Source organism: Lycorma delicatula, chromosome 8, assembly GCF_047948215.1.
Source record: "Lycorma delicatula isolate Av1 chromosome 8, ASM4794821v1, whole genome shotgun sequence".
NCBI classification, from domain to species: Eukaryota; Metazoa; Arthropoda; class Insecta; order Hemiptera; family Fulgoridae; genus Lycorma; species Lycorma delicatula.
The window spans coordinates 57,168,521-57,194,639 of NC_134462.1; the positions used below are offsets into that span (position 1 = coordinate 57,168,521).

Consider the following 26,119-nt stretch of genomic DNA (forward strand, 5'->3'; position numbering starts at 1 on the left):
AAGGTCTTTAGTTAGCATTTGAAGGTCAAATTACCAATGGTGGATAAGAAGTTTAACAACAAGAAAAATTAGTGAAGAAAGGTGATCTAGATGTTGAATTCAGTATTACAGAATAAACCTACAAGAGATAAAGAGGATTTTTGGGAGAGTAACTGAAAGCATAGTGACTTATGGATCTGAGTTGTTGATATTGAAATGCGTAAAAGAACGTTGACTTCGGAATAAACCTTTAGCATAAGTCTTGTAAAAAGAGTTAAAAATGATGTAATAACAAGGAAGAAGGAAATGAATGTCTCAATCATAAGCATTATAATTAATGAGCAGCTTGGTATGGCACAGGCATACGTGTACAATATCAGATGCGAGGCTCCCATATAGGTTGTATATTTGGCTACTACCAGAAAAAACGTAAAGAAAAGAGAGAGGCCACGAATGAGATAGAATCATGGAGATATTAAAGAATGAATGGAAGATTGGATCTGTTGGAGGTTGATTGGAATGATAAAACGGTAAGGAAACTAAGTAACTATAAACAACATATGCTGCAGACACTCGCTCAAATAAAATCAGTAATTGATCTAAGTTAATATTTACGAGCGTGCATCCTCTAAAAACAATGATTATTTATTTATTCTTAAAAAGTAAAAACATTCACCTCTATTAAACTAGACAACAGAACTTCGTGTAACTTCTTTGGCTGACGAAAACGGTCTTGTTATGGTTCAGTTGCCATTTTTAGTAAATGACAAACCCATATAAAAAAAAATATTCCAAAAATTACTTAAAAAATACATATATATTAAAAGATTTTCTTTTACAGAAGCAATGTTACTCTGTCGATCAGAATTTTAATATTCATTTTAAACATTTTTAAAAAGTAACCTGAATTTTAAACGTCTAACATGTACATAAATGTGTTCATAAAATTTTAATTAGCACCTTCCGAATTTTTATTTATTTTATAATTATTTTACTTATTTATAATCGTAACGTTCATTTACTATCATTTCATGTGTTTGAATTTTAATTATTAATACGGACTTTTACCACTTAAATTTTTACTTCCGTGAACGAAGTAAAGTATTGTGATAGTGAAAAATTTCGATTTTCAGATTTCAACGGAAATATCCATTTTGACCACCCCTAAATCCATTTTGACTAGTTTCGGCGTGACGTACGTATGTATCTCGCATAACTCAAAAACGATTAGCCATAGGATGTTGAAATTTTGGATTTAGGACTGTTGTAACATGTAGTTATGCAACCCCCCCCCCCATTTAATTGCAATTCACTGGACCAAAAGTGTCCAAAAAAGCATCAAATCCAAAAAAATGGATTTTTGACTTTTTCTTAACTGCAGTAATAAGCCCTCATTGAGAGCTTTTCAACGATGTATAGTTTTAACGACATATATACAGTTTCAATGATTTATAGTAAGAGCTTTTTCAACGATATAGTGGAACTGACTTTCATTGGTCCAGAGTTATAGCCAAATAAAATTTTAAGTAATGAAATATTTGTATCTTACAAGGGGAAGGTACATCAGTTCGAATCCAACCTCATAAACATATATTTTTTTTAACTGTTTTTTAAATTTAAATATATTGATTTATTAATAATTATTAACCTCTGATTGTAAAAAAAATTACGATAAATAATAATTCAGTAATAATAATAAAAAAAAATATATATATGAAAAAATATCAGAAATTAATAATGAAATAAAATTTTATGTACTTTTTATTTTTTTTTAAATGTGTATTTATTTAAAAATGTGTAATTTAATAGGCGTTCAAGGAAGTCATGTGGTCTCCACATCAGATTTTTTTAAATTTTATAATTAATTATGAATTTTATGACGCTGCTCTGATGACGATTTTATCCCTTATCCATAGAAGAAAATGAGGAGTAGTTTCTATTTTTAAACGTGAAGTCAGAACCGTGAAGTGATTTTTTAACGCGATCTATATAATGTATTATTATGCATCGATAAAAATAAAACATTTATTTGTTTATTTATTACTATGCCTAGGAAACAATGATTATTGTTAACAGGATTAATAATAAAGGACCGATATTACTGGTGATGAAATGAACTTATTTTCTAGATTAAGCCCCTTTTCATTACTTTGTTTTTATTTTAATGAAGCAATATAAAAAATATAATTAACTATTTTAAAACATAGTTATAAGATGTCTTTCAAATTGAGCGCAAAAAATTAACAGTTGTGGTGGCGGCGTTGATTTTTTATTTTAAATTTTTCAAGCGAGATTCATTTTCAATGGTTTATGACAAATCATCATGGAACGCTACACGCCTCAACAACGTTTACAAATCATAAAAATTTATTATTTAAATATGCAATCGGTTATAGCTACGTATCGTGCACTTCGCGATATTTATGGTGTGCATAATCGACCAAACAAAAGCACAATTTATCGTTCGGTTAAAACACTGGAATAGAATTTTTTCTACTCGATGATGAAACACCAATTCACGGAAGGATTCAAGAGAATATTGCTGTTGTAAGTACAAGTGTTCGTGAAAATCTAAATTTATAGGTTTCATATCGTTCACAAGAATTGGATCTTTCTTCAATTCAAAAACAACATGGCGAATTTTGCGTCAATAAAGCTACACCAATACAATATTTAACTAATTAAAAAATTAAAGCTACGGGACCGTTTTTTGCTTAGACGGTTTGCTGATTGGATTCTAGAGCGGCTGGAAGTGGATCTAAATTTGAAACAAAAAAAATCATCTTTTCAGATGAGAATCATTTTTTGATTGATAGTTTATAAACAAGCAAAATTGCCGTATTTGGGATGATTCCAACCCATAAATGATTTCACAGCGACCATTAAAACCGATAAAAAAAAAATTGATGTGGATACTACATGACTTCCGTGTACGCCTATTAAATTACACATACACATTTTTTTTTTTGAAATGAAAAGTACATACAATTTTATATCATTAATAACTTCTGATATTTTTTCATATATATATATATATATATATATATATATATATATATATATATATATATACATACACATATATATAAATATTTTTTATTGTTATTATTGAATTATTATTTATTGTAACTTTTTTTACAATCGGAGGTTAATAATTAATAAATCAATTTATTTAAATTAAAAGAAAAGAGATGAAGTCGGATTCGAATCCCGATGCGCCTTCCCCTTGTACGATCCAAATATTTCATTAATTAAAATTTTATTTTGCTACAACTCTGGAATCAATGAAACTAAGTACCGCTTATGATATATCGTTGAAAAGCTCTCAATGAGGGCTTAATGCATTCAAGAAAAAGTCCAAAATTCAAATGCTTTTGGATTTGGACTTTTTTGGACACTTTTGGTGCAGTCGATTGTAATCAAAAGGGGAGGTGCACAACTACATGTAACAAAAGTGTTAAATCCAAAATTTCAATATCCTAAGACTAATCGTTTTTAGTTATGCGAGATACATACGTACGTATGTCACGCATTTCAATGAATATTTCCATTGAAATATTCGAAAACCGAAATTTTTCGCGATCACAATACTACCTGGTACGAAATAAAAGATATCACTGTTTGGTATAGATTACGGGCAATGGTATCATTGGGCTATTTTGTTCGAAAACGAGCAAGATGCTGTTACAGTAAATGGTGAACGCTATCGAGCTATATTTCGTGATTTTTTTTATTTACAAATTTGGAAAATTTTGATTTGTATAAGATTTGGTTTCAACAGGATAGTGCCACATGCCATTCAGCTGTTGAAATAATTCAGTTATTGCGTTAAAAGTTTGGCGATTCGATAATTTCACGAAATGTTAATATCAGTTGGCCACATAACTCGTGTAATTTGATAGGCTTAGACTTTTTCTCTGGGATTATGTTAAGTCTCAAGTCTATAACAACAAACCATTAATCATTGATGACTTGAAAGTACATATTCGACGCGTTATTGTTAGAATTGAAACTGATTTATGCGAAAGAAACACGCAAAACTTTGTTAATATACTTGAATTAAGTAAAGCTATGAAGGCCATATGAATGATATTATTTTTTAAACATAATGTAATGTAATAAGCTTCAAAATAAAAATAATATTTTGGTTGGTACTACACATACTTTTTGTTTTACGGCAATTTAATTTTTTGCGCTGAAAATGAAATCCTACGTGACGAGTAGGCATTATCAATGAATCTTGCAAATTAAAGACTAAATCATCGTCTTATCAAATTCAATATAGTCATCGACTGGCCGGTAAAATTTTATCTTTCGTTATTGTTAATTGTAAATGCATGTGGAATAATTACATAGATTTCATTTTAATTTAACATATACATATGTAAAAAGAATAATGTATTTTACATATATATTTCCTGTTATAAATTCATGTAATATGAATCCAAAAAATTACAATGAGATTGTAAACCGTACAGTAAGAATCACGTAGTTATCATTTCTTCCTCTCAAAAAACAAAAATTTCTGTATATAAATAAAACTGGTTTTAACAAAATAATAATGATATCAAAAAAAAAATAAGACACTGCATTTCTATTATCAAAATTTGTTATTAATTTAGAATTTAGTTTAAAAAAAAAATTCAAGTTAAATATATGTAACAAACAATAGATTACAATAATAGATACTGTTTAAGCGTTCCATATAATAAGAAAAAATAGAAAGATTTGTTACAAAACTCTTACTGACCTGATTTCATTTATTAAACAATGATTAACCATAAGAATTGTATTATTTATGTAAATGTGATATGTATTAAATATAAATGAAATCGGGCCGGTAAGAGTTTTGTTACAGACAATGTATCTTACGTTTTTTTTATATCAGTATCATTTTGTTAAAAATCAATTTTATTTATATTACAGAAATTCTTGTTTTTTGAGCTGAAGAAATTATATCTGCGACTCTTACCGTACGGTTTACAATTTCATTGTAATTTTTTTTGATATCATTGCGTTTTGTTATTCTTTTATTTTTTTTATGAATTACTGGTTGTTATCTTATGGATTTATTATTAAAATTTATTGTCTTTCTAGAACAAAGAAATATACATTTTTTTTAATTTCTCGGTCATTTTTTTTTTTTTTTTTTTTGGTTGATAGTCATATCATTTACTTTATACCATATTTTTCCTTTTTTAATAAAACTATAATCGAGAGTTACTTGTAAGTGTATACCTCGATTTTTATCGTTTCCGCGGACAAATTTTTTATATTATTATTAAATGAATTTTTTTATTTCTCCATCAATTAGTTCAAGTAGTTCTAATTATAGATAAAAATTTTACCAATCAAATTTATTTCTGTTTTATGTAACAAATCTTTGTTGGCACATTTGCAACACTTTCTTACTGTTCGTATTTTTTGTGTTTTATTAGCAGTTATAATCTCTTGTGTAAACTTTTTATCTTTTATCTTTTTTTATCTTTTTTTTAAACTAAATGATGGGAATTTTAAAAAAAATCATCCTCAGTACTTTCATTTACATAAGAGCATTTACTATTAAAACAAGCTGTAGTATATTTTCTATTAAATTTTATTATTTCAAGTACATTATCAAGTTTTTGTACGCTACCTAGTATTATCAAGTACTGTTACCTAGTGGCGCGATTCGTAAACCCACATTTTTGAGGAAAAATATTCGAGTCCCGCGGTTTATCCAATAGAAGAAAAAAAAAGTTGTCTAACAAAATTCCAGGTATTTTTTTAAAGTGTTCATTATTAAAAATTTAACTGAACTGAAATATAATGTTTTCATGGTTATTTTTTAATTTTTCCCCCATTTTCATTTCACTTTTAGGTTAGGTCAAAACTGTAAACACAGTTCGTTGACTTCGCCATGTCCTCTATGTTCTGCGGACTCTTACTGGCGAAGTTCTAACGAATTTCATGATTAATATTTTTTTCTGGTAATATATAAAGAGTATGAATTAAATTATAAGAGTAAATATAAAATAAATTAATAATACATTATCCAAATTATAATTTTAAGGATAAAAAATATTATGACAAATTTTTAATTATTTAATCTACTAAAATGACTCAACCGTTACAAACAATACAATAAAAATAATAATTTAATTATTCCCTTTATTTATGATTCCATGAAAAAGATTGCCCTTGGGTGACCGGATGCTTGATGATAATTTTTGCATCCACTCGGAACAACCTTCGCTAACAACAGCGTGTCCATCCCCACAACCTATAAACAATCCATAGAGTACTTCCAGTCTTTCAGGAACCAAGCTGTGATGCACTTTAATAAGCCTATTTCATATATACTTTATTGTTCAATTATTATTATTATTAATAGTGATGTGTCATAATTATTTTACTGCTTTTCTGGTAAATAAGTTGTTATATATAAAAGACTTTTGACTATTGGATTTGAAAAAATAAATGCAAATCTATCGAGGTATGTAAAAAGTAAAAATAAATAATTTATATATTTAAAAACTGTGTGTATGAATGCGATTAAATGAAAGATCAAGTTCACAAATCTTCATATTAATCATAATATATTTATTATTACGTTTTTTTTAATATGGAAATTTTATTTATTCTACTTCTATAGTTATTTTTTAAATTAATTTCCGTGTTATGAGTACTTAAACAAACTTTAAAAACTACTTAACTGTAAAACACCTGTAATAATAATAATAATGTTTCAATTGAAATGTTTAGTTACTAGTAGCAGTAGACCAATCAGATATTAACACTACCACGTATACCTAACCAGGCATGACTGGATCTTACTTACTATGTAAGACACTCCTCGATAATTACACCACATAATTTTTTATAAAAAAACATTCCAATAAAGCGTACTACTGATATTCATTTTCATTAATATTTTATAAATTTACAATATTTATTTTTTCCTTTTACGTAAATTTCATAAGAAAGTTACCAATTGTAATGGGTACCATGTTTCGACTTCCGGAAAATTTTGTCATATCTCCGCGTTTTACATCCTCGACCCCAAAATCACCGTCAGCTCAAAAGTTTATATATACATTTATTTATAAATATATATTTCATTTTCTTATAGACACGATAACTACCGTAATTTTGCGCCAATCACTTTCAAATTGATACATAAAATATAACGACCAAAAATCTCGGTCGAGTTCGTTAATAGGCAAAATCGGACCATGGGGGTGGAAATGGGGGGAGGCTTTTTCGAAAAAACAAAATAACGCTATAAATTTCTTATTAATTAAAATATCGAATACGTTTAAAGTCCCTACTATTCTTTAGATGAGGACCTAAAACTTACCTAAGTAAAGTTTTTTGATATCACTAACCACTGGCGCAGGGGGGTGAAAAAATGGGATTTTAAAGACGAAAAAAATCATACCTCCCTTAAAAGGCACAGCATGTAATCGGTTTTAAGTTATCGTTAATCCTCTAAACATTACCTAAAACTTTTGTCTGCAAAAAGTTTTGATATGACAAACCTTTACGGCAAGGGATGACCAAAATGTTGCTGGAATTATAAGAAGATGGGGACTTGTCGTATGCTAAGCATGTGAAACCTTTTTTCACATACACCACTGTCGTATTAAGTAAATTCAAGTTTTTCTTAATTTTAAGGTGGTAATCGTTTTATTCCCGACTTAGCACCGGTGAAATCTAACTCCGCCTTCCGGTGTGCCGAAAGGAATTTTTTGAAGCTGTTAAATGAATCTGAACGTGTATAAAAATCGGTCTTATCATTCTTTTAAAACAAAACAAAAATCTAAATAACGAGTCAATTTATTTTAAATTAGATTTAGTAGGAAGTATAAGGTTACCCATTAGATATATGGTGATTAGTGCTACTTATTTGCTTCACCCGGATTACTGCGGATATAATGGAATCTTCGAGCAAGTTCTCATTAGATTCTCACAGCAATAATTCCATTATTAATGGAATTATTAATTAAATTTATTTATTAATTCCATTATTAATCAATGTCCCCTCCAATATCCCCTCTCCCCGTATGAGCTTTTTTGTGAAAAGATCGGCTAGTTTAATTTCTATGACATTTATCTAGTGAAGAAAAAATTACGAAAAGGGCTTAAACTCGAAAGCAAATTTGATTACTACCCAAATATTTTTCAATTTTTTTTCACATTTTTATGTATTTAGTTCACCCAAAGAAAAGGCATTAATGAAAGTATAAATTTCTAAATTTCTAGAAATGTTGTAAACAATAATCTAAATGTATTTATTAAATTTAAAATATATTGTGTTTCTTTGATTTTGTTTTACAAAATTCGACTTGATTCTATGAAGAATCGCCAATGATTTAAATTATCGCATTTTATTAATATAACAAATAAATAATCTTATTTCTTTCGTAGCATAATAACAGTAAAATTATGCTGCAAGAAAGTATGGAAATCAGTTAAAACTGGGTTATTTGTTTGTTTTTTTTTTGCATTTCTCGACATTTTATGACCCTGAGACTCCTAAAAAAAAGTGAAGGTAAATTATATACATACGTAAATGTGTTGGCGTGTTTGAAGCTTAGTAACGTTTGACTGGATTAACCGATTTTGATAAAATTTGGAAAAGAGACTCATGTGTAAGAGGAAATTTGTTGGTAAAACTTTGGGGTTAATATCTTCAGGGGTTGGGGATTTTTTGGGAGCCAAATTTTCTCAACATTTTTCAAACATAACCTCACTTTATATTAAGCTCATTACATGAGTGGATGCTTATCTTAACATTTTTTAAACAAATTTCCCCCTTCTACAAAAATAAAAAAATCAGTCATTTTAGATATTGCATATTTTTAACCGAATCTTTTTTAATGTCCTCCTAGACATAGTTTCAGTGCAAGTGACCCCCGAAAAAATACTTTGGAGGTAATATTTGAGGTGGAGGCTGATCAAAGTTTAAAAATATAAATATTTTTGAATTTGTTAAAACTAATTTATGGTGAAGTTTAACTGTAAAATTATCATTATATGTTCAAATAAACCAAAAATATAGTTTTAAAAATTGGTATCTTTTTTATCTTTTCTGCTGCGCCACCTCCAAAATCACCTTCCATGAAGCTGTTTTGATTTTTCTAGTTTTACTTTATTAAATGGAAGAAATTTTTAAAAAATTTACTAAAAAATGTACAACCAAAAATGTTACTTAAGATTTTTTTTTTGTGGGTGGTAGGTAAATTATGATGAAACTCTATTGTAATATTATTATTAAAAGTATATTATAATTTTGTTACTATAGTATAACTTTTGATATTATTAAAAGTTTAAATAAACCCAAAAACTTTTGAAAAATTAAAAAAAGAACTATATTTTTAAACTTTGATTAGCTTCTTCACCACCAATATTGTCCCAAAGTATTTTTTTTATCGCTTGCACTACCATTTTGCCAAGGAAGACATTTAAAAAAATTCCGTTAAAAAATATACAATAAATAAAAATACAGAGATTTCGATTTTTGGGAAAGGCAGGGCATTTTCAGACAGATTTGTTTTTAAGATGGTAATATAAACATGCACGCATGTACCGAGTTTAATATAAAAAGGTAATATGTTTGTAAAATTTTGAGAAACTTGACCCTCAAAAACCCTCCATCCTCTGGAGATATTGAGATATTGACCCCTCAGCTTTACTAACAAATTTCCCTAAATACACAAGTCTCTTACCAAATTTAATACAGTCAAAAGATATTAAGCTTTAAACACGCCAACTCACTTACGTATTTACGTAATTTTCCACCACTTTTTTTTTGAGGGGGTCTCTAAATCATAAAACGTCGAGAAATGCAAAATAAAATACATAACCCAATTTTAACTGATTTCCATATTTACTATCGTGCAGCATAGATCTAAGGAATTCCTTCTCAAAATGGGCAATAACGCTCGCTTTTGGGCGCTGGATACCTTCAGGGGGGCAGTAGAAGGCCCATAAAAAATTGGGGGCGTTCTGGCGGTCTAGCAAGGCGATGACTGCTTAAAAAAAAGGCAAAGATTATGTATGGCTACCGAGAATTTTGGCTGCAAAAGTCAATCCCGCAACTGCACCCTGGATTATGGTCAATTGTTCAACGATTTCTGTTAGCATTTCCATCGTTGTATTTGTCTGAACGTGGATTTACTGCTGTAGCAATGTTGCTAACCAAAAAGATAAATCGGCTGCATGTTACCGAACGCGGCGATTTACGGCTGTTTTTAAGTAAATACGAGCCTGCTATTAACAAACTCGTTAAAGCACATCAGATTCAGCCTTACATTAATGTAAGTGTAATTTTTCAATTGAAAGCTTTATTTTAATTATTGTACTGTTATATTGAATGTGCTACCACTATTGTTATATAACGGTATAGATACAATACTGTATAGATACAGAACTATTTATAATATAGAACTGTATAGATACAATTGTAATTTTTTTAAAAGCAATTTTAATAAAAATACTTCCAAATATGATTAATTATGCGTTTTAATTGTTCTCATTTAAAATGTAAGTTTTAACTCAGACATAGGATATGCCACGTTTAAAAACAATAACTGCAATTGCTGTTTTTAAGATGCAATCTTAAAAACAATAATTTCAATTATTATTTTTAACAGATGGCAAGTTTAAACATTTTGGGGGCGCTAGAAAGGTTTTCATTCTCAATGTGGGCAGTGAGCGAAAAAGTTTGAGAATCCATGATGTAGAGCTATGATGCCAGAAAAGTAAAATTAATCTAAAACATTAGAAGAAACGAGTAAAAGTTTACAACTGTTAATACATTTTTACACTACTTATACACGTCGTCTGAGACTGTTAAATTAATTAAAAGTAGAACATTAAAATTAGCGGATCAAGTAGCATAAATGATTGTGTATAAAACGACAATTAACATTTTGTTTTGAACTATCATTATTCAGACCAATTAGTTGTGAGTCTAGGCAAAGACTGGAAGATAATACTAAATTACGTCTTAGGAAAGTTTTAAGAAAAATAAAAATAGTAATTATTAAATTAAACAAACAAATTAAATAGTAGCAATTAAAATTAATATGGTTTAGACCAACAAATTCCGATTAAAAACAGTCTTATACATACATTTTAACGAACGATATTTCAAAAAAATTTCCTGTATTTATTAATAAGATATGCCTCACACAACACACACGCTTGCGTAGAATAAAATTGCACTTTATCTTTGTAAAAACTTAGTATTTTATAACTAGTTTTTAAAAATCAAGCTTTTATTTTCTATAATTAAATTACGCATAATGATTCTTTTTATTGACCAAATAAGAATTAATAGCTATTCAGTCAAATAACTAATATATGTAAATTATTTTAAAGAACAAATATTATATTCAAATATAAAACGATTTAAGAATTTTTCAAGCTACCTGAAAAAAGGTGGTGTGTCAATTCGACCCTTCCTGTATATTTCCAAAATTAATGATAGAATATACATTTTAATGAATGTACAGGTTTCAATTACTCTTTTTACTTTCTTGAATGAAGTACAAGGAAGTATTGAAATCGCGAAAAATTTCGGTAATCAGATTTAAACGGAAATATCCATTTTGACCATCCCTGAATCCATTTTAACGAATTTCGGCGTGACGTCTTTACGTATGTATCTCGCATAACTCAAAAACGATTAGCCGTAGAATATTGAAATTTTGAATTTAAGACTGTTGTAACATCTACTTGTGCACCTTCCCTTTTGATCGCAATCGACTAGGCCAAAAGTGTTCAAAAAAGCACAATTTCCAAAAAAAATCTGGATTTTGTATTTCTTAACATTGCAGTAATAAGTCCTTATTCATAGCTTTTAAACGATATATCATAAGTGATACTTATTTTCATTGGTTCCAGAGTTGTAGTAATTTGGCTACAACTCTGGAACCAAATATAGCCATTATATAGCCAAATATAATTTTAATTAATGAATTATTTGGATCTTACAAGGGGAAGACACATCGGTTCGAATCCTACTTCATCTACTTTTTTTTTAACTTTTTTTTTTTAATTTAAATATATTTATTTATTCATAATTATTAACCTTTGATTGTAATAAAACATTTTACAATAAATAATAATTCAATAATAACAATAAAAAAAAAAAAATATGAAAAAATATCAGAAGTTATTAATGAAATAAAACTTGATGTATCTTTGATTTTAAAAAAAATTGTATATATTATTTAATAGGCGTACAAGGAAGTCATGTGGGGTCCACATCAGATTTTGTTCTTATAGCCATCACTAGAAAATCTTTCCGTTTGTAAATTAAATTGCAAATTCTTTTTAAACGGAAATTTGCATGATCTACATAGTTGATTTGATGATATTAGTATATCTCCTTTTTATTAGCATTTTTGAATACTTTAATGTTATAGTGTAATTGTATACAACCTGAAGGAATTCTGATATTTACAGTACTTTCACTTAATCTTAAAAAAATTAAATTAGATAAGCTTAAATTAAAAGTGACACATATTCCCGCTTTTCAGAGAGGCGTATCTCACACTCGGTAGAAATTAATTGATGATTAATTCGAATGAAATTCTATAGGTCTTCAGATATCTAGTTTACTTTCTTGATTCAGGGCCAGAAGGCAACCTCATTCCGTGTTTACGCAGTTACATCAATAACTGCTGGGTCAGAATGTATTGTTAGAACCCAACAAGAGTAACATGGTTGGGGACAATATTGAGGAGATGTCAGCGTTAACATATTCATCGCTTACTTTTCATCGGTGTATTAATCCTCCGTGCTGAATTATTTTTTCTTTTTAACTCACTTAACAATACTCGTTATGAAGAGGATGTTTAAAAATATAACAAGAAAACAGAGATAAAGAAAATAAAAGTTATATTAAATGAAAATCATATTTAAACATTCTTTGAGAAAATTAATAAAAAAATGATTTTATTATAAAAAGTATTGTGCTAAATTAAAAATTATTATACATTAAATAAATGATAATCTTTGAAGGAGTCATTCATTATTCAGAAAACTTATTTCTCTCAAAAAAAATAATTACCTTATTTAGATAAACGCGCGCGATAGTCATCCAAGTACTTTATTTATAATATATCAGTAATTTAACTGATTTGAGGCTATTTTTTATTTCTGCCTTTGGTAATAATCTATTAACCTCAATATTATTGCTACATCTTACATTCTTAGTTATCTGTTTTATAAATTCAAATCTTACTCTTTATCAACAGTTTTTACGCTCTACACATTGCTTTAATAGAAAATTAACTGAACTTGTATTTCTTAATTTATAGACCCACCAACCTAATTAATCTCTTTATGTATTCCACCACATATTTCTTTATTTTCTACTCTTTTTAACATCTCTTAATTTAGTAAATAATCAATATTTTTTAACATTCTTTAGTAACGCGACATTTCAAAGGGCTCTGTTCTTTTTTTCTGTTTTTCCCATTATTCATGTTTCACAAATATAAAGCTCTACACGTTACAAAGAAATTCTTTAAGAAAATCTTTCTAATTCTAATATTTATATTAGATACTGGTAAAACTGCTTTTAGTATCTACCTTACACTGACCATCATTTGTCATTTATACTTCCTTGTACGAAGTAAAAAAACTATTGTAATCGCGAAAAATTTCAGTTTTCAGATTTCAACGGAAATATCCATTTTGATCATTTCTGAATCCATTTTGACTAGTTTCGGCATGACGTCTGTACGTACGTATGTATCTCGCATAACTCAAAAACGATTAGCCGTAAAATGTTGAAATTTTGTATTTAGTACAGTTGTAACATCTAGTTGTACACCTCCCCTTTTGATTACAATCGACTGGGCCAAAAATGTGATACAGTCAGACTTCTAAATAAAGCGGGGTTTCAATTTTGAAACATTTGGATTTTGGACTATTTCTTAACTGCAGTAATAAGCTCTCGTTGAGAGCTTTTCAACGATATATATATATATATATATATACATATCCCTTGTTAGCTACAGGAATATGGATCTTAGGTACCTTATAGCGATTTAACTTTTAATAGAAAAAGGTCACCAAATATAATTTTAATTAGTGAAATATTTGGATCTTACAAGGGGAAGGCACATCGGTTCCGACTTCATACACATATTCTTTTTTTTAACTTTTTTTTATAATTTAAATATACTGATTTATTAATAATTATTAACTTCCGATTGTAAAAAAAATTTAATAATAAATAATAATGCAAAAAAAAAAATTTTTAAATCAGAAGTTATTAGCGAAATAAGATTTTATATACTTTTCATTTTAATTCAAAAATTTTTACAATCACAGATTAATAATTATTAATAAATCAATACATTTAAATTTTTAAAAAAAGTTAAAAAAATTATTTATATGAAGTCGGATTCGATACGTTCTTACTTACACTACATATCTACTTGGGTGAAGTGAAACAAAATTAATAAATAAACTAATATAAAATTCTAAGGAAATTTTTAGGGCCATTTTTCTTGAGTATGATTGAATATTGCGTGTTAGTATTTTGTGATGGAAGACACGTAAATGGTGTAATATTCACACACACAATATGGTTCAATCGGTGTCCTGAAGCCCGTACCTTCCCCTTGTTAGCTACAGCAATATGGATCTTAGGTATCTTATAACGATTTAACTTTTAATAGAAAAAGGGTCACTATAATTATTTCTTACAGAATTAGAAATAATTTGATTACGAAAAACAATTTTTTTTAAACTTTAATTGTAATCTTAGTATGTTAGACTTACATTTATTTAAAGAGTAATAAAGGAACATTTATTCTATCCTAATATTTCAGGTAGATTATTGAATGAATAATTGTATAAATATTTAATATTAATAAACACTAATATTTTAGGAATTGTGTAACTGGAGGATCGTTTCTCGCATTCAAATGAAATAAGTTTATAGAAATGCTGCAAAAAATGTGTATATGTAATTTAATAGGCGTACAAGGAAGTTCACATCAGATTTTTTACCTTAAACAGTAGAATTATGTAACTTCTGGAATATTATGTTCACTTATCTTAATAATTAATTCCTCATCTATCAAATTTCGTTATCATTTTTTTATTATTACTTATTTTTAAACTGAATTTCTAGATTACCGATAAATATATACCATTCCGACTTTTATTAATATTGATCTATGTATAATCATTGTTACAATTAAAAAACAATATCTCATATAGAGAGAAAAACAGGTCGAATTGATTGGACGAAATATTAGTAAGTTTAAATAAGATAAATTGATAAGAGAGGAGTTTTCAAAAGGTTTTTTTAATGTAATAAAACCCTATAAATCCTTATAATTTCATGAGATTTATCTATCTATAACCCATACGGGACTATTACTGTAGAAGCTACATCTACTAGAAGGTACATCTACTACGTCGTTAGTACTAGTAATAACAATTGACCTGGATCATAATGGTCATTCTTCCAGAAAACATACTTCTTTCCAATTTTAAGCCATTTTTTTTTTTTTTTGGCGAGGGGAATACCAGTTACGTACGCTCAATAAGGGGTAGTGTCGGACTCGCCAGAGTTTTCGCAAGGTATAAATTAAAGTGCTTATGTGTTCCTCCACCGTACCGACTAAACCTAAACTCCCCCCGTCCGGCATTGAAGCATTACCATGGCCCCGGTGGATGCTCCCTCAGACACAGGGAATTCAGAGTGTCCGTGCGTTATTACCGTCGCCGATCCATGCAAGCGTGGATCAGCGACGGCTCAGCAGGGAGCTGTCCTTCACCCCTTCGTCCACCGGTCTTGCTCTTCTGCCTCTCTCAGAGGACTTTTCTCAGAAACTCATTCCGCTGGCGGCACTGTAGAAATCCTACCGAGTACCCAGCTGTGCCAGTCAGGATTCCAGTTCTCTCTTTAATTTCCTTCGTACTGAGAATATTTACTACCATACTTGGTACCAGTTCCTATTGTCTAGTTTCTTTCGACATAAATTCTATCACATTTTCCTGTGTCAAGCTGGCTAGTTCAGGCGAAACCCTAAAAGAATTCCATCTTTCACAAACAAAGAACACATGTTCCGGAGTATCTTCCGCTCCACTATATATAATCAGGTGAGAATCTTCTTTTGAACCTGTTTAGGTACGCCTCGAATCCCCCGTGGCCCATAAGGAACTGCGTGAGGAAGTACCACACTTCCCACACCTCCTCCGGACCCAGGATTCAGGTCTGGAAATCAGACGCCTGGTCCACGCTCCTGTAATTGAGGCTTCCCAGACGCCTTCCATTCTTCCAGCAGTAATTTCAAACCACTTATCCCGGTTATAAATACACAACTGAAATTAACTGTCGTAAGAAAATAAAAATAGCAAAAAATTTCAGGAATGATTTCAATGAATTTCTAATCGAGATACACATACCGCTTGATTATTATTTTTTTTATAAACTTTAGAGAACCAACCCACAGTAACAGATCCAAATTCCATTAGTTTAGATCAAACCGAGATAACGATAAGATAACATAATATAATTTTTTTCTTTTAACTACAAAATACTCCCTAATACGGCATAGAAATTCTTAAAAACATTAATAACAAAAATTTTTATGCCGTTAACAATAGAGAAGTTATGGAAAGAAACAGCTTCCTGATTTCTTCTTTACTAAACCAGATACAAGTATGCACGTTAGCATATCAGAAGGACTGAAATCCAGATTAATCAATCCTACAAGTGACATCTTCAACACAGGGAGTTGAAGAGATACTAAAAATCATCAGTCTCAAAGAAAGCAACTATTAATTGTTTCTTATATTTGATTTACTTTAAGTGAGCGCAGCCATAACAAAGATGGAATATAGAAAAAAATCAAAAATTTAAATGTACATCTTCAACAATATAAATGTCAATACCTATATGTATACACAAACAGCTATCTTATTCTAAATTCTGCGAATAGTTTATTTAAATTAAACTCTACGTTTTTCTTATATAAACTACTAATAGAACATATATTTAAAAAAAGTTTAATTCTCAATAAAATGTATAATTGTGAGTGGTTGGATAAAAAATGACTGAGGAAATATAACGAGGGAAAATTTTTTATTCGGCATGAGACTAATATTTTCGAATTTTATAATTTTGAGAACGGTTGATGTCATAAAATTTTGATAAGTATAATATTTAGCAGATTTCAGTTATCATCATCAACCAGCTTTTATTTTAGTTATTTTACGTTACTGCAAGACCCAGATGTAAATTCAAATGAACGTATAATTTCTTGAAATTTAATTTCTATATCTACAAAGTAGATGTTCTTTATTCACTGAGGATTCGATTAACAACAATGTTTCAGATTTTTTATTTTATTTACTGGATTAAAAAAAAAAAAAAATCACATAAAATGAAGAAAATTATACATTATTATTATTAGCAAAATTATATTTTTTTACATAAAAATATTTTTGAAGTTATATTAAAAAAATTAAAAAAAAAGAGAACTGTTAAAGGGAAATACCTCTGGATTATAGTAAAATTGTTAAACCAATTTATGAGCAAAATTATTACTTCTGCTGATTCGAAGGTAACGAAATTACAATGTCAAACCAAAATTCCTCTATATTATTTCGATGCATTTCACAATATACAATCGAATGACCTGTGTAAAAGTATGAATAAATGTTGATTTACTTACAAGTTATATCATTAACTAAGCATTACATGGAGGAACGAAATGTAAATAAGTGTTTTATGTACTCTTAACGAATTGAGATGTGTATAATCGAGGGCAGCAATTCTTGAACACGCAAATATATTGCATTGATTCTCTTTACTTAGTCTCTCGATTTTATAATCTTTATTTTTACTTATAAGCATACCAGAGTTATTCTATTTTAAAATGCCATTATATTTATTGAAATTTTATATTTCGCTATCTAAAACATCTTATATAGATTATTATATAATAACGATGCACAGTATATATACAAAGGGTTTCAAATACGTATACGTGCGATACACATTTTAGCTGAAACGGTTATTGGCCTTTTAAACAAGATGAATCACCTGTATTATATATTCTGTTATAGTCAAGTACAATAACCTTAAACTATTATCATTTTGGAAAATAATCCTTTATATTAAAATTTGCTTTTATATCGTGTATTGTCGCTCTTAAAAAAACAAACCTAGACAAACAATAAAGTTTACGATTTATGACGAATTATCTGAAGAATTTAAATTTATATATATATATATAGAGGTACATATAAGATTGTCTCTTTTATATACGTTTTTTTTTCTTTTGTTAATGATAAATTCACCATTTAAGATTATCCCATTGGAATAAAATGTAGGAATTTACTAACATATGAAAAATATCAAAGCTTGAGAGGGATCGGAATTCCTGAAATCCAGAACAAAAAGCCTAGACAATACTTCTCGATCACTGAAGTCGATTTATATGTCTATGTTTTTTGTAGCCCTTTAACGTCAGAAATTCTGATCCGAATTAGGTATTAAACAGTTTATTTCAATAATGAAAATTAAAAATGGTAAATAATAATTTTTAAAAATAAGAAAACTGGGGACAAAATTTATTTTAGTTCAAGCTGGCAAATTATAATTTTTGAAATCATAGAAGTTAACAAATAAAAAATATAGTTAATTGAATAATATATAACGTTATATAATATTGGTTACCCCATGTCCATGCAGTTACATCTACGCACTTGAGGGGGGGGGGGCAACGACGTGCTATTTCGCACCTTTACTTATATCGGCCGACGGAGAAATGCTCAAGAGTTCCCCTTGCGGAATATGGGTACTGGTGGTCCCGAGGTCCTCAGAGCCTGCCCTTTGGACCGCAGAGCTCTCTTCACTCACAATTCCCGTATAAACAGGATTCCCGTAGTATACGTTACCTTCATAGTTATGAGAATAAATAACAGTTAAAGTATTCAGGCTTTATAAAAACTGAAAAACAAAAAATAAGTTACAAAAGACAGAACAGTAGTAATTATGCGAACCCAGAACATTGATAAGAAAAACTGCACGAAATTATTTCTGTTACCATGGTGACAGAGATTAATTTAATTTTTAATTAATGATTAATCTCCTCTTCTTTAATGAATATCTTTAATTCACAACTTCACCACCACAACTTTATTTCCACAACTTCACCTAGGAAATTAGGGCCTCGGTATATGGCTTCAAATCTTCTCTGGAATAACGAATTTACCCTACAGATTTGAAAGCAATCGGTCGGTTGGTTTTCCGTGAACATGCATATATTCTTGTGCGAGAACATGCAGACGGACAATATACAGAGTCCAAATTACACGGTAATCTCTCGGGAGATGATTCTATAGCTAAAAATAAGAAAGACTATAAACATAGGTCAGAAAACGATTCGTTAGCGAGTTTCGGCTCGCGAATCAATTATCCTTGCTTTCTGTTTCCTCCGTGAAATTAAACCTTACTATAATTCTTAGGGTACAAGTTGAGGATTAAATTTGGTGCTTCCTTATGATTTTTGACTAAGGAATTAAATAAAAGTGGTTCCAGACCTCTATCTCACTTAGGTTTTAAGAAAAAACGTGTTAAACACGAAAACTTTTAGTCGGAAAATACATTTTTTAGGTATGGAATAAAATAACTTTGTTAATTTACCAATACACAAATAAAAATTTCTATTTAACTTTGTAGAGAATTTAATTCTGAGAAAATTGATGTAAACAACGTCTATTAAAATTAAACACAGATTTGAGAGGTTCAACTTCAATTAAAAACAAAACACACGAACTGGATCGGAAAAGTGATACGATTTTAAACAGAACAATTTATAAATAAATGCTAAAAATTATAAAAATTAATTTAAAAGACATCTTTCATAAGAAATTCATAGGAAATCGGACATTCAACCAATAAAAAATCGTTAGTCAAACTTTCTTGGCTGATGCTAGAATCTTATTTTCTTGCCTGGAAAAGTAAGTGATTTCATTCTTTGACTTGATTCTTGTATTCCAGTTTATAATTATAAATTCAGATCTCATCAGGGAAATCATTTTTTTCAAAAATTCATGTTATTCCATGAAATAGGATCGTAAGTTTCCTGCACAAACTAGCAAATTATTGTTTCTTCACGATTTCTGATTATATATATTTTTTTAAAGAAGAAAATAAAATATCATAGTCTGTTGACAAAATACAGTAGTATAGGAAGAGTCAAGAGTGAAATCTTAAATGTAATTTCCAAACCGATGACTGGAGAAGAAAGGATTTCTTCTACAGATGAACGCGTTTAATTCTTTTTTTTTCTTGACGAGAGACTAAAGTCTTGGTAAAAATAAGAACAGGAATATAGACAACATTTATTGATTACTACCGAGCATGAGGTCGGGCTGTCAGGAATATGGAAATGTATTATTTAATTTAATTCATTTTACTTAATTTCTCGAAGATTCGTTCCTGAAATATGACAATATATTTAGACTACGTATTAACATGCTATAAAAATTAATAATAAGAAAAAAACTCTTACATTCACTGATGTGATCATCAAACTTTTCGTTGAAAAAATGTTCAACTAATTTAATCAGGAAGAACATACTACAGAACCACCAGATAAACTTCCACTACAAAAATAATATAAGATAAAAAAAATCGGTCCTTTTTATCGTAAATAATACTTAAACAACCTTTTTAAAAAAAAAAACACTGGTTGAAAAATCAAAATCTTTTTCCTTCTTATGATGGTTAAATATAAAAATCTACAAAATATATATTTTAATATAAATTAAAAATTTTTACACAGGTTTAACAACAAATCTCCGCTGAACTAAAAACTTTAAAATTAAAAAAAAAAATTATGAGATATCTATTAGCTAACTACGAATTCTTTTCATGAAAAAAATAAATAAATAAGCACAAGAAGATAGGCACGATGAGTCATATAATATATTTTTGTTTATATAAAATTATGCTCTATTTAACACCACTTACGTCTTGTGCGTTACACGTAGGCAAATTAAAAATAAACGAAATTAGGTAACTGTTTCATTATTTGACATTTAAAATGATTGTACGCACTAGTACAAGTAGCATAAAGTTCAAATCTTCATCCATCCAAAACTGAAAAAAAACAACACGTTTACATATTTACTATTGTATTATTTTTAATATAATGCAATAATAAATTATTTATCCAGAAATATAAATATTATTTTTTAATTATGCAAAATCTTTTGACCTGATATGCATTGATAAAAAGGTCGATCTGCGTTATCTTTATTTTATTTTAATTATTTGGGATGTTTATAGTTTATTTAGAGCAATTTCTTGTTCATAAACTAATAGATTTTTTCAGTTAACTTTTAGTGTCGTTTGTGATAGAAACAGAAAAATTATTAGGCGTAGAAAGAAAGGACGAGTAGAAAAAAGGAATACAAGTTAACTTTTACACTTTCAAGTAAGTACAATAGGTGAAACATTAAGTTTCTTCTTTTTTATTTAATGTGAAAGCATTTACTACAGATAAAAGTATTTTCTCTACATTTGTTAAAATATATCACAGGATAAACCTTTATGATTTATAACTGACTTTTTATAAGGTAACATTTATATAATTAATTTCTCAAACATGGTACCGCTGATATATTAAATGAATAAATTAACAATTTATTGTATTATGTAATGCACCTTACCAGCACGTTGATGTGTACTCAGATCTTTCAGGTTACTTAGAAGCCATCATCAGTAAACAGGAGTGTACTAGTAAGCCCGGGACAGTCATGACTTTTTTTTAATTTTAACTAAGATTTTTTAAACTTTTGATTTTAAATGTATTAATTTTAACTCCTGATGATGGCTTCCAAGTAAGCTGAAATATCTAGAGTACATATCAACGTGCTGGTAAGTTGGATTACATTAACTGTTAATTTCTTAATCAGTAATTTTTTATCACTGATCGCTCGTATTGTTAACTTTGTTGTACAGACGTGACGTTTACCCTGTATTACGACTGTTATCCCTATATGCATCCCAAAAGAGAATCACTGATTCTCCGACTTCAGAATGCCTAGATAGCTGGAATTTGGCGTAGTTATTTATGACAATCTTTACATGAAAAGTAAGCTAAATTATTTTAATTATTATCCTTTAAGAAGTTAAAAGAAGTTGAATTGGTTTTTTTATTTCCGTTTTTTAATACTTCGGCATTTTAAATTTCTTTTTCTACGGCTGTAAAATTATAACGTTTGAATTACGCGACTGGAACATGTATCTTAATGAGGATCATTATGAAACAGATTTTCATTATGATACAGGTGTTCAACCGATCAAAAGCCTATTCTTTTCAATCAGTGACCGATCAAAAGCGGGTATTGTTTAATGTATAGGCTGTTCTTGTACTTTGATTTTAATCCGATTTAGTTGTTAGCAAGCAGAAGTTAATTTGAAAGTACACCAATAGGTACACCAATAGTACACCAATAGAAACTAAGTTTCTGTATTACATTATTTATCCTTTTGTTAATTATATCGCATTCTGAGGAAGAAATGTCTTTCTCCGATCGATATTAAAGAAAAGATAAAGCAAGATTTTTTCAGCCATAGAAAATACATGGTATGCAACTTTCTATAATGGTCTTTAATGTACTCTTGTGAAGTTTACGACACTCGCTAATGCTGGTATCGTAACTTACGTCGCACTAGTTGATTAATGGGTATCATTATAGGCTCGTTGCGTAATGTACTACTGTATTCCCTGAGGGTATGTATTAGTATTTATTAATTGGATTATTTTAATTAATAGATTTCAATGGGATTTCACGTGAGTTAAACCTGAATTACGACAAATTTGTTTTCTATTTGATTGAATTTTTGAATTCTATCAGATTTTTTGATTACATAAAAAATGGCCAATGAATAAATTTTACGACAGTATATCTCATAAATTTCTTAAAAATACCGATGTAATGTTTTGTAACAAAGAAAGGTGAGAAAACTTAGAGGTACTAATTAAAGCATACATTCTACAAAGGGTAAAAATTAGGGTTGATTTACAAATTGGCCGTTTCAAAGTTTTACATTTTTATTATCTTGGATGGATGACTTGTAAAAAAAACTATCTTAAACTTTTGTTAGATTAATGACCAGTAGCTTATTTTTTATTTTTTATTTTTTTGTTGAGTTTTCATTAAAATTGTGTTGCTAAATAAAACCAACTCGTTGTCTTACATCTTAAAAATTTCGATTTTATTTAATTGAATTGTTTTACTCTTTATAGCCATTACACATTTCAATACAAGATAGCTAAATTAATTAATATTATTTCTTTGTACTCCACATCTGTCGTATTGTGTATTTAAATTATTGGAATTTACTTTTAATTAAAATTTTTTAGTAATGAATACGGATGTTTTAAAAGAAAAATGAGTTAATAATCTGACCCATTGCTCTACATTGATATATCTTTTAAGTGCTGGACAGGCTTTTTAATTCTAATTTTATTACTAATTATATTCTAATATTTGAAACTAGAACCACCAGGTTTAGAACTGATAAATGTAATACGTGATGTTATTTAATTATTCAATGATTCGATTTATATGTACTAGTATATTGTTCTGTTTTTTCAATTAAAATTTATATTTAGGAAACAACTGAGATATTTCTGTGTAATTTGGTGTACATATACCAAAGAAAAGGTAAATCTTCTCGTATAAGGTAATCTTCTAGAAAATAAATAAGTTTAAAAATTGTACCTTCGAAAATAATACCAAAATTGCGGCCACATAAATTTTTTAATCATTAATAACTCCATAAATATTAGTTTATCAAATTACGTTATAGTAGATAAAATGTTAGTTTTTATTGCAAACAAAATTACAACTAATCTATTTAAATCGATAAATAAACACTGTAAAAATAGCTGAAATGATTAAAGTTGCTTGCAAAAATTATACATTATGACATTTTTCTGCCTGTTTTCACTTCCTTTACTAACTGAATTAAAAATAATTCTGCTATTATATATATATATATATATCCTAATGTATACGATGTTACAATCTGTTCACTAGTGAACAATAAGCAACCGCCCCACAGCCTAATGAGATGAGGATGATTTGTATGACATGTAAATGAAGTAAACTTCATTTACATGTACTGAGTTTTGTACAGACTCAGGCCGACCATTCCTGAGATGTGTGGTTAATTGAACCCCAACCACTAAATTACACCGGTCTTCACTGTCTAGCATTCAAATCCATATAAAATCAACTAATGTTTACTAGGATTTAAACCTCAAGACCTTCGGCTTCAAAAATCAGTTGTTAAATAATTGTGATTCGAGACGATGAGTTAACCACTAGACGAGCCCGGTGGCCTTATTTATTTATATATATATATATATATATATATATATATATATATATATATATGTGTGTGTGTGTGTGTGTGTGTGTGTGTGTGTGTGTGTGTGTGTGTGTGTGTGAATATTTATATTTATTTATAATTATGCTGGCCAATGGTTAACGGAAAATACCAACAACAACACACAAGAAAAAAACAAAAAAGTAATATTAAGTGAACTGAAAATTTCGCAAACAATTTCTCATCAAATTGCACTTTTTATCTTTTGAAAATAACTTAATATAAACAAAATTATGGGTGTTGGTGTTAGCGCGCGCGTGTGCATACACACACACACACACACACACACACACACACACACACACACACACATAAGAATAATCTTTTTACTGCATAAAAAATAATACAATATTGCATCACAATCGTCAACAATCAATAACTAGAAAATGTGGTTAAAAGTCTACAGAAATGATTAAAATTTTAAAGTCCTTTCTGTCAATTCAGTCGCCCCATTCAAACACAAAACGTATCATTCATGAAAATTTTCATCTTTTGACATCAGGCTATGTCCTTATAAAATTTTGATTAATTATCCCAGCGGCAATCCAAAGACTTGTCAACAGAGTAGAACGCCTTAGACACCAAAAGGCTTCTTAATCGAGATTTAAACCGACTCAGTATGGGAATTTGTTAGAAATCCTCTGGGAACTTATTAATTAATCTGACACCAACCTGCGACGGCAAACGTTCGAAAGCCATTGTTCTATGCTGTTGGGCACGCAAGTTGTCCCTTCCTCTGGTATCGTAAAGATGTACATCTCCTTTCAGCACTAAATTGCATTTCGAACGGCAATACACCATAGCATTCAAGATATAAAGACATACTCGTACATACATATATATATACAATGTAGAAACCTTATTTAAGTGAATACAAATAAGTAACAAAATTAAAAAATGTATTTAACAGCACAAAATTTCGGATAAAATAAAATAAAAAATTAGGAATTGTAAAAAAAACAGTCAAAGATAAAATTTAGGCTTACATTCAGGTCAAAAACTCACACGTGTATTCATAAATATAATGTTAAGTTTAGTAGGGCAGAGAAATAAATCGATTATATAATAAAAAAAGCAAGTACTGTATAAGAAAAAATATAAATTAATTATTAAACCTTTTTAATAATTGATTAACACTACGACAATATTCCAGTTTTTTAGGTCATTAAAAAATTGTCCACGTTATGAAATAAACTACGTCAAAAATACAGAACTAAATACTTTTTATAATATGTAATTATTAGGAATAAATAAATTAATCAATTTAACTGTCAGTGTAAATAATGAAAAATTATATAGAGGTTCATTTCTTCCTTAAAAAGTATCTAATTTTTTTCGATATTATTTTAGAATCCTGATAAGGCTTGTAATTTACAATTGCATTTACAAAATTTCCACGCTCAAGTCTTCAGCCTTTCTGAACTGAAATTAAATCTTTAATAAAATAAAAAAATCATAGTTACTGTTCATAAAAAAATCAATCTTCTTACAATTACGCAATTACAATCCTTTTTCTTCTCTTTTTTTATAAAACTGAAACACTTACTAAGTTCAATGTCGAATGTAATTATATGTTAAATAATGTCAATGCTATCATTAATAACAATCTGAAATAATCTTTACGTAAATATATAAATTACAGTTGTGAGTTACTCTCATACTTGTCTATTACGTATACAAATAAGAGAACTTGTCGATATCTCA

The 26,119-nt window shown here is 28.6% G+C and overlaps 1 protein-coding gene across 3 annotated transcripts in view; it reads left to right on the forward strand.

The window, feature by feature from the left end:
- LOC142328980 (uncharacterized) overlaps positions 1-26,119 on the forward strand; it is a 177,159-nt gene that overhangs the window by 49,693 nt on the left and 101,347 nt on the right. The window contains exon 1 of one of the 3 annotated variants that reach the window (XM_075373204.1): positions 6,277-6,454. The exons of 1 other annotated variant lie outside the window; for it this stretch is intronic. In XM_075373204.1, the coding sequence (XP_075229319.1) occupies positions 6,439-6,454 (16 nt within the window). In that variant the 5' untranslated portion in view covers positions 6,277-6,438. Of the gene's footprint in view, positions 1-6,276; positions 6,455-21,306; positions 21,450-26,119 lie in introns of those variants that run through there. One more of the 3 variants, XM_075373205.1, reaches the window with a different exon arrangement.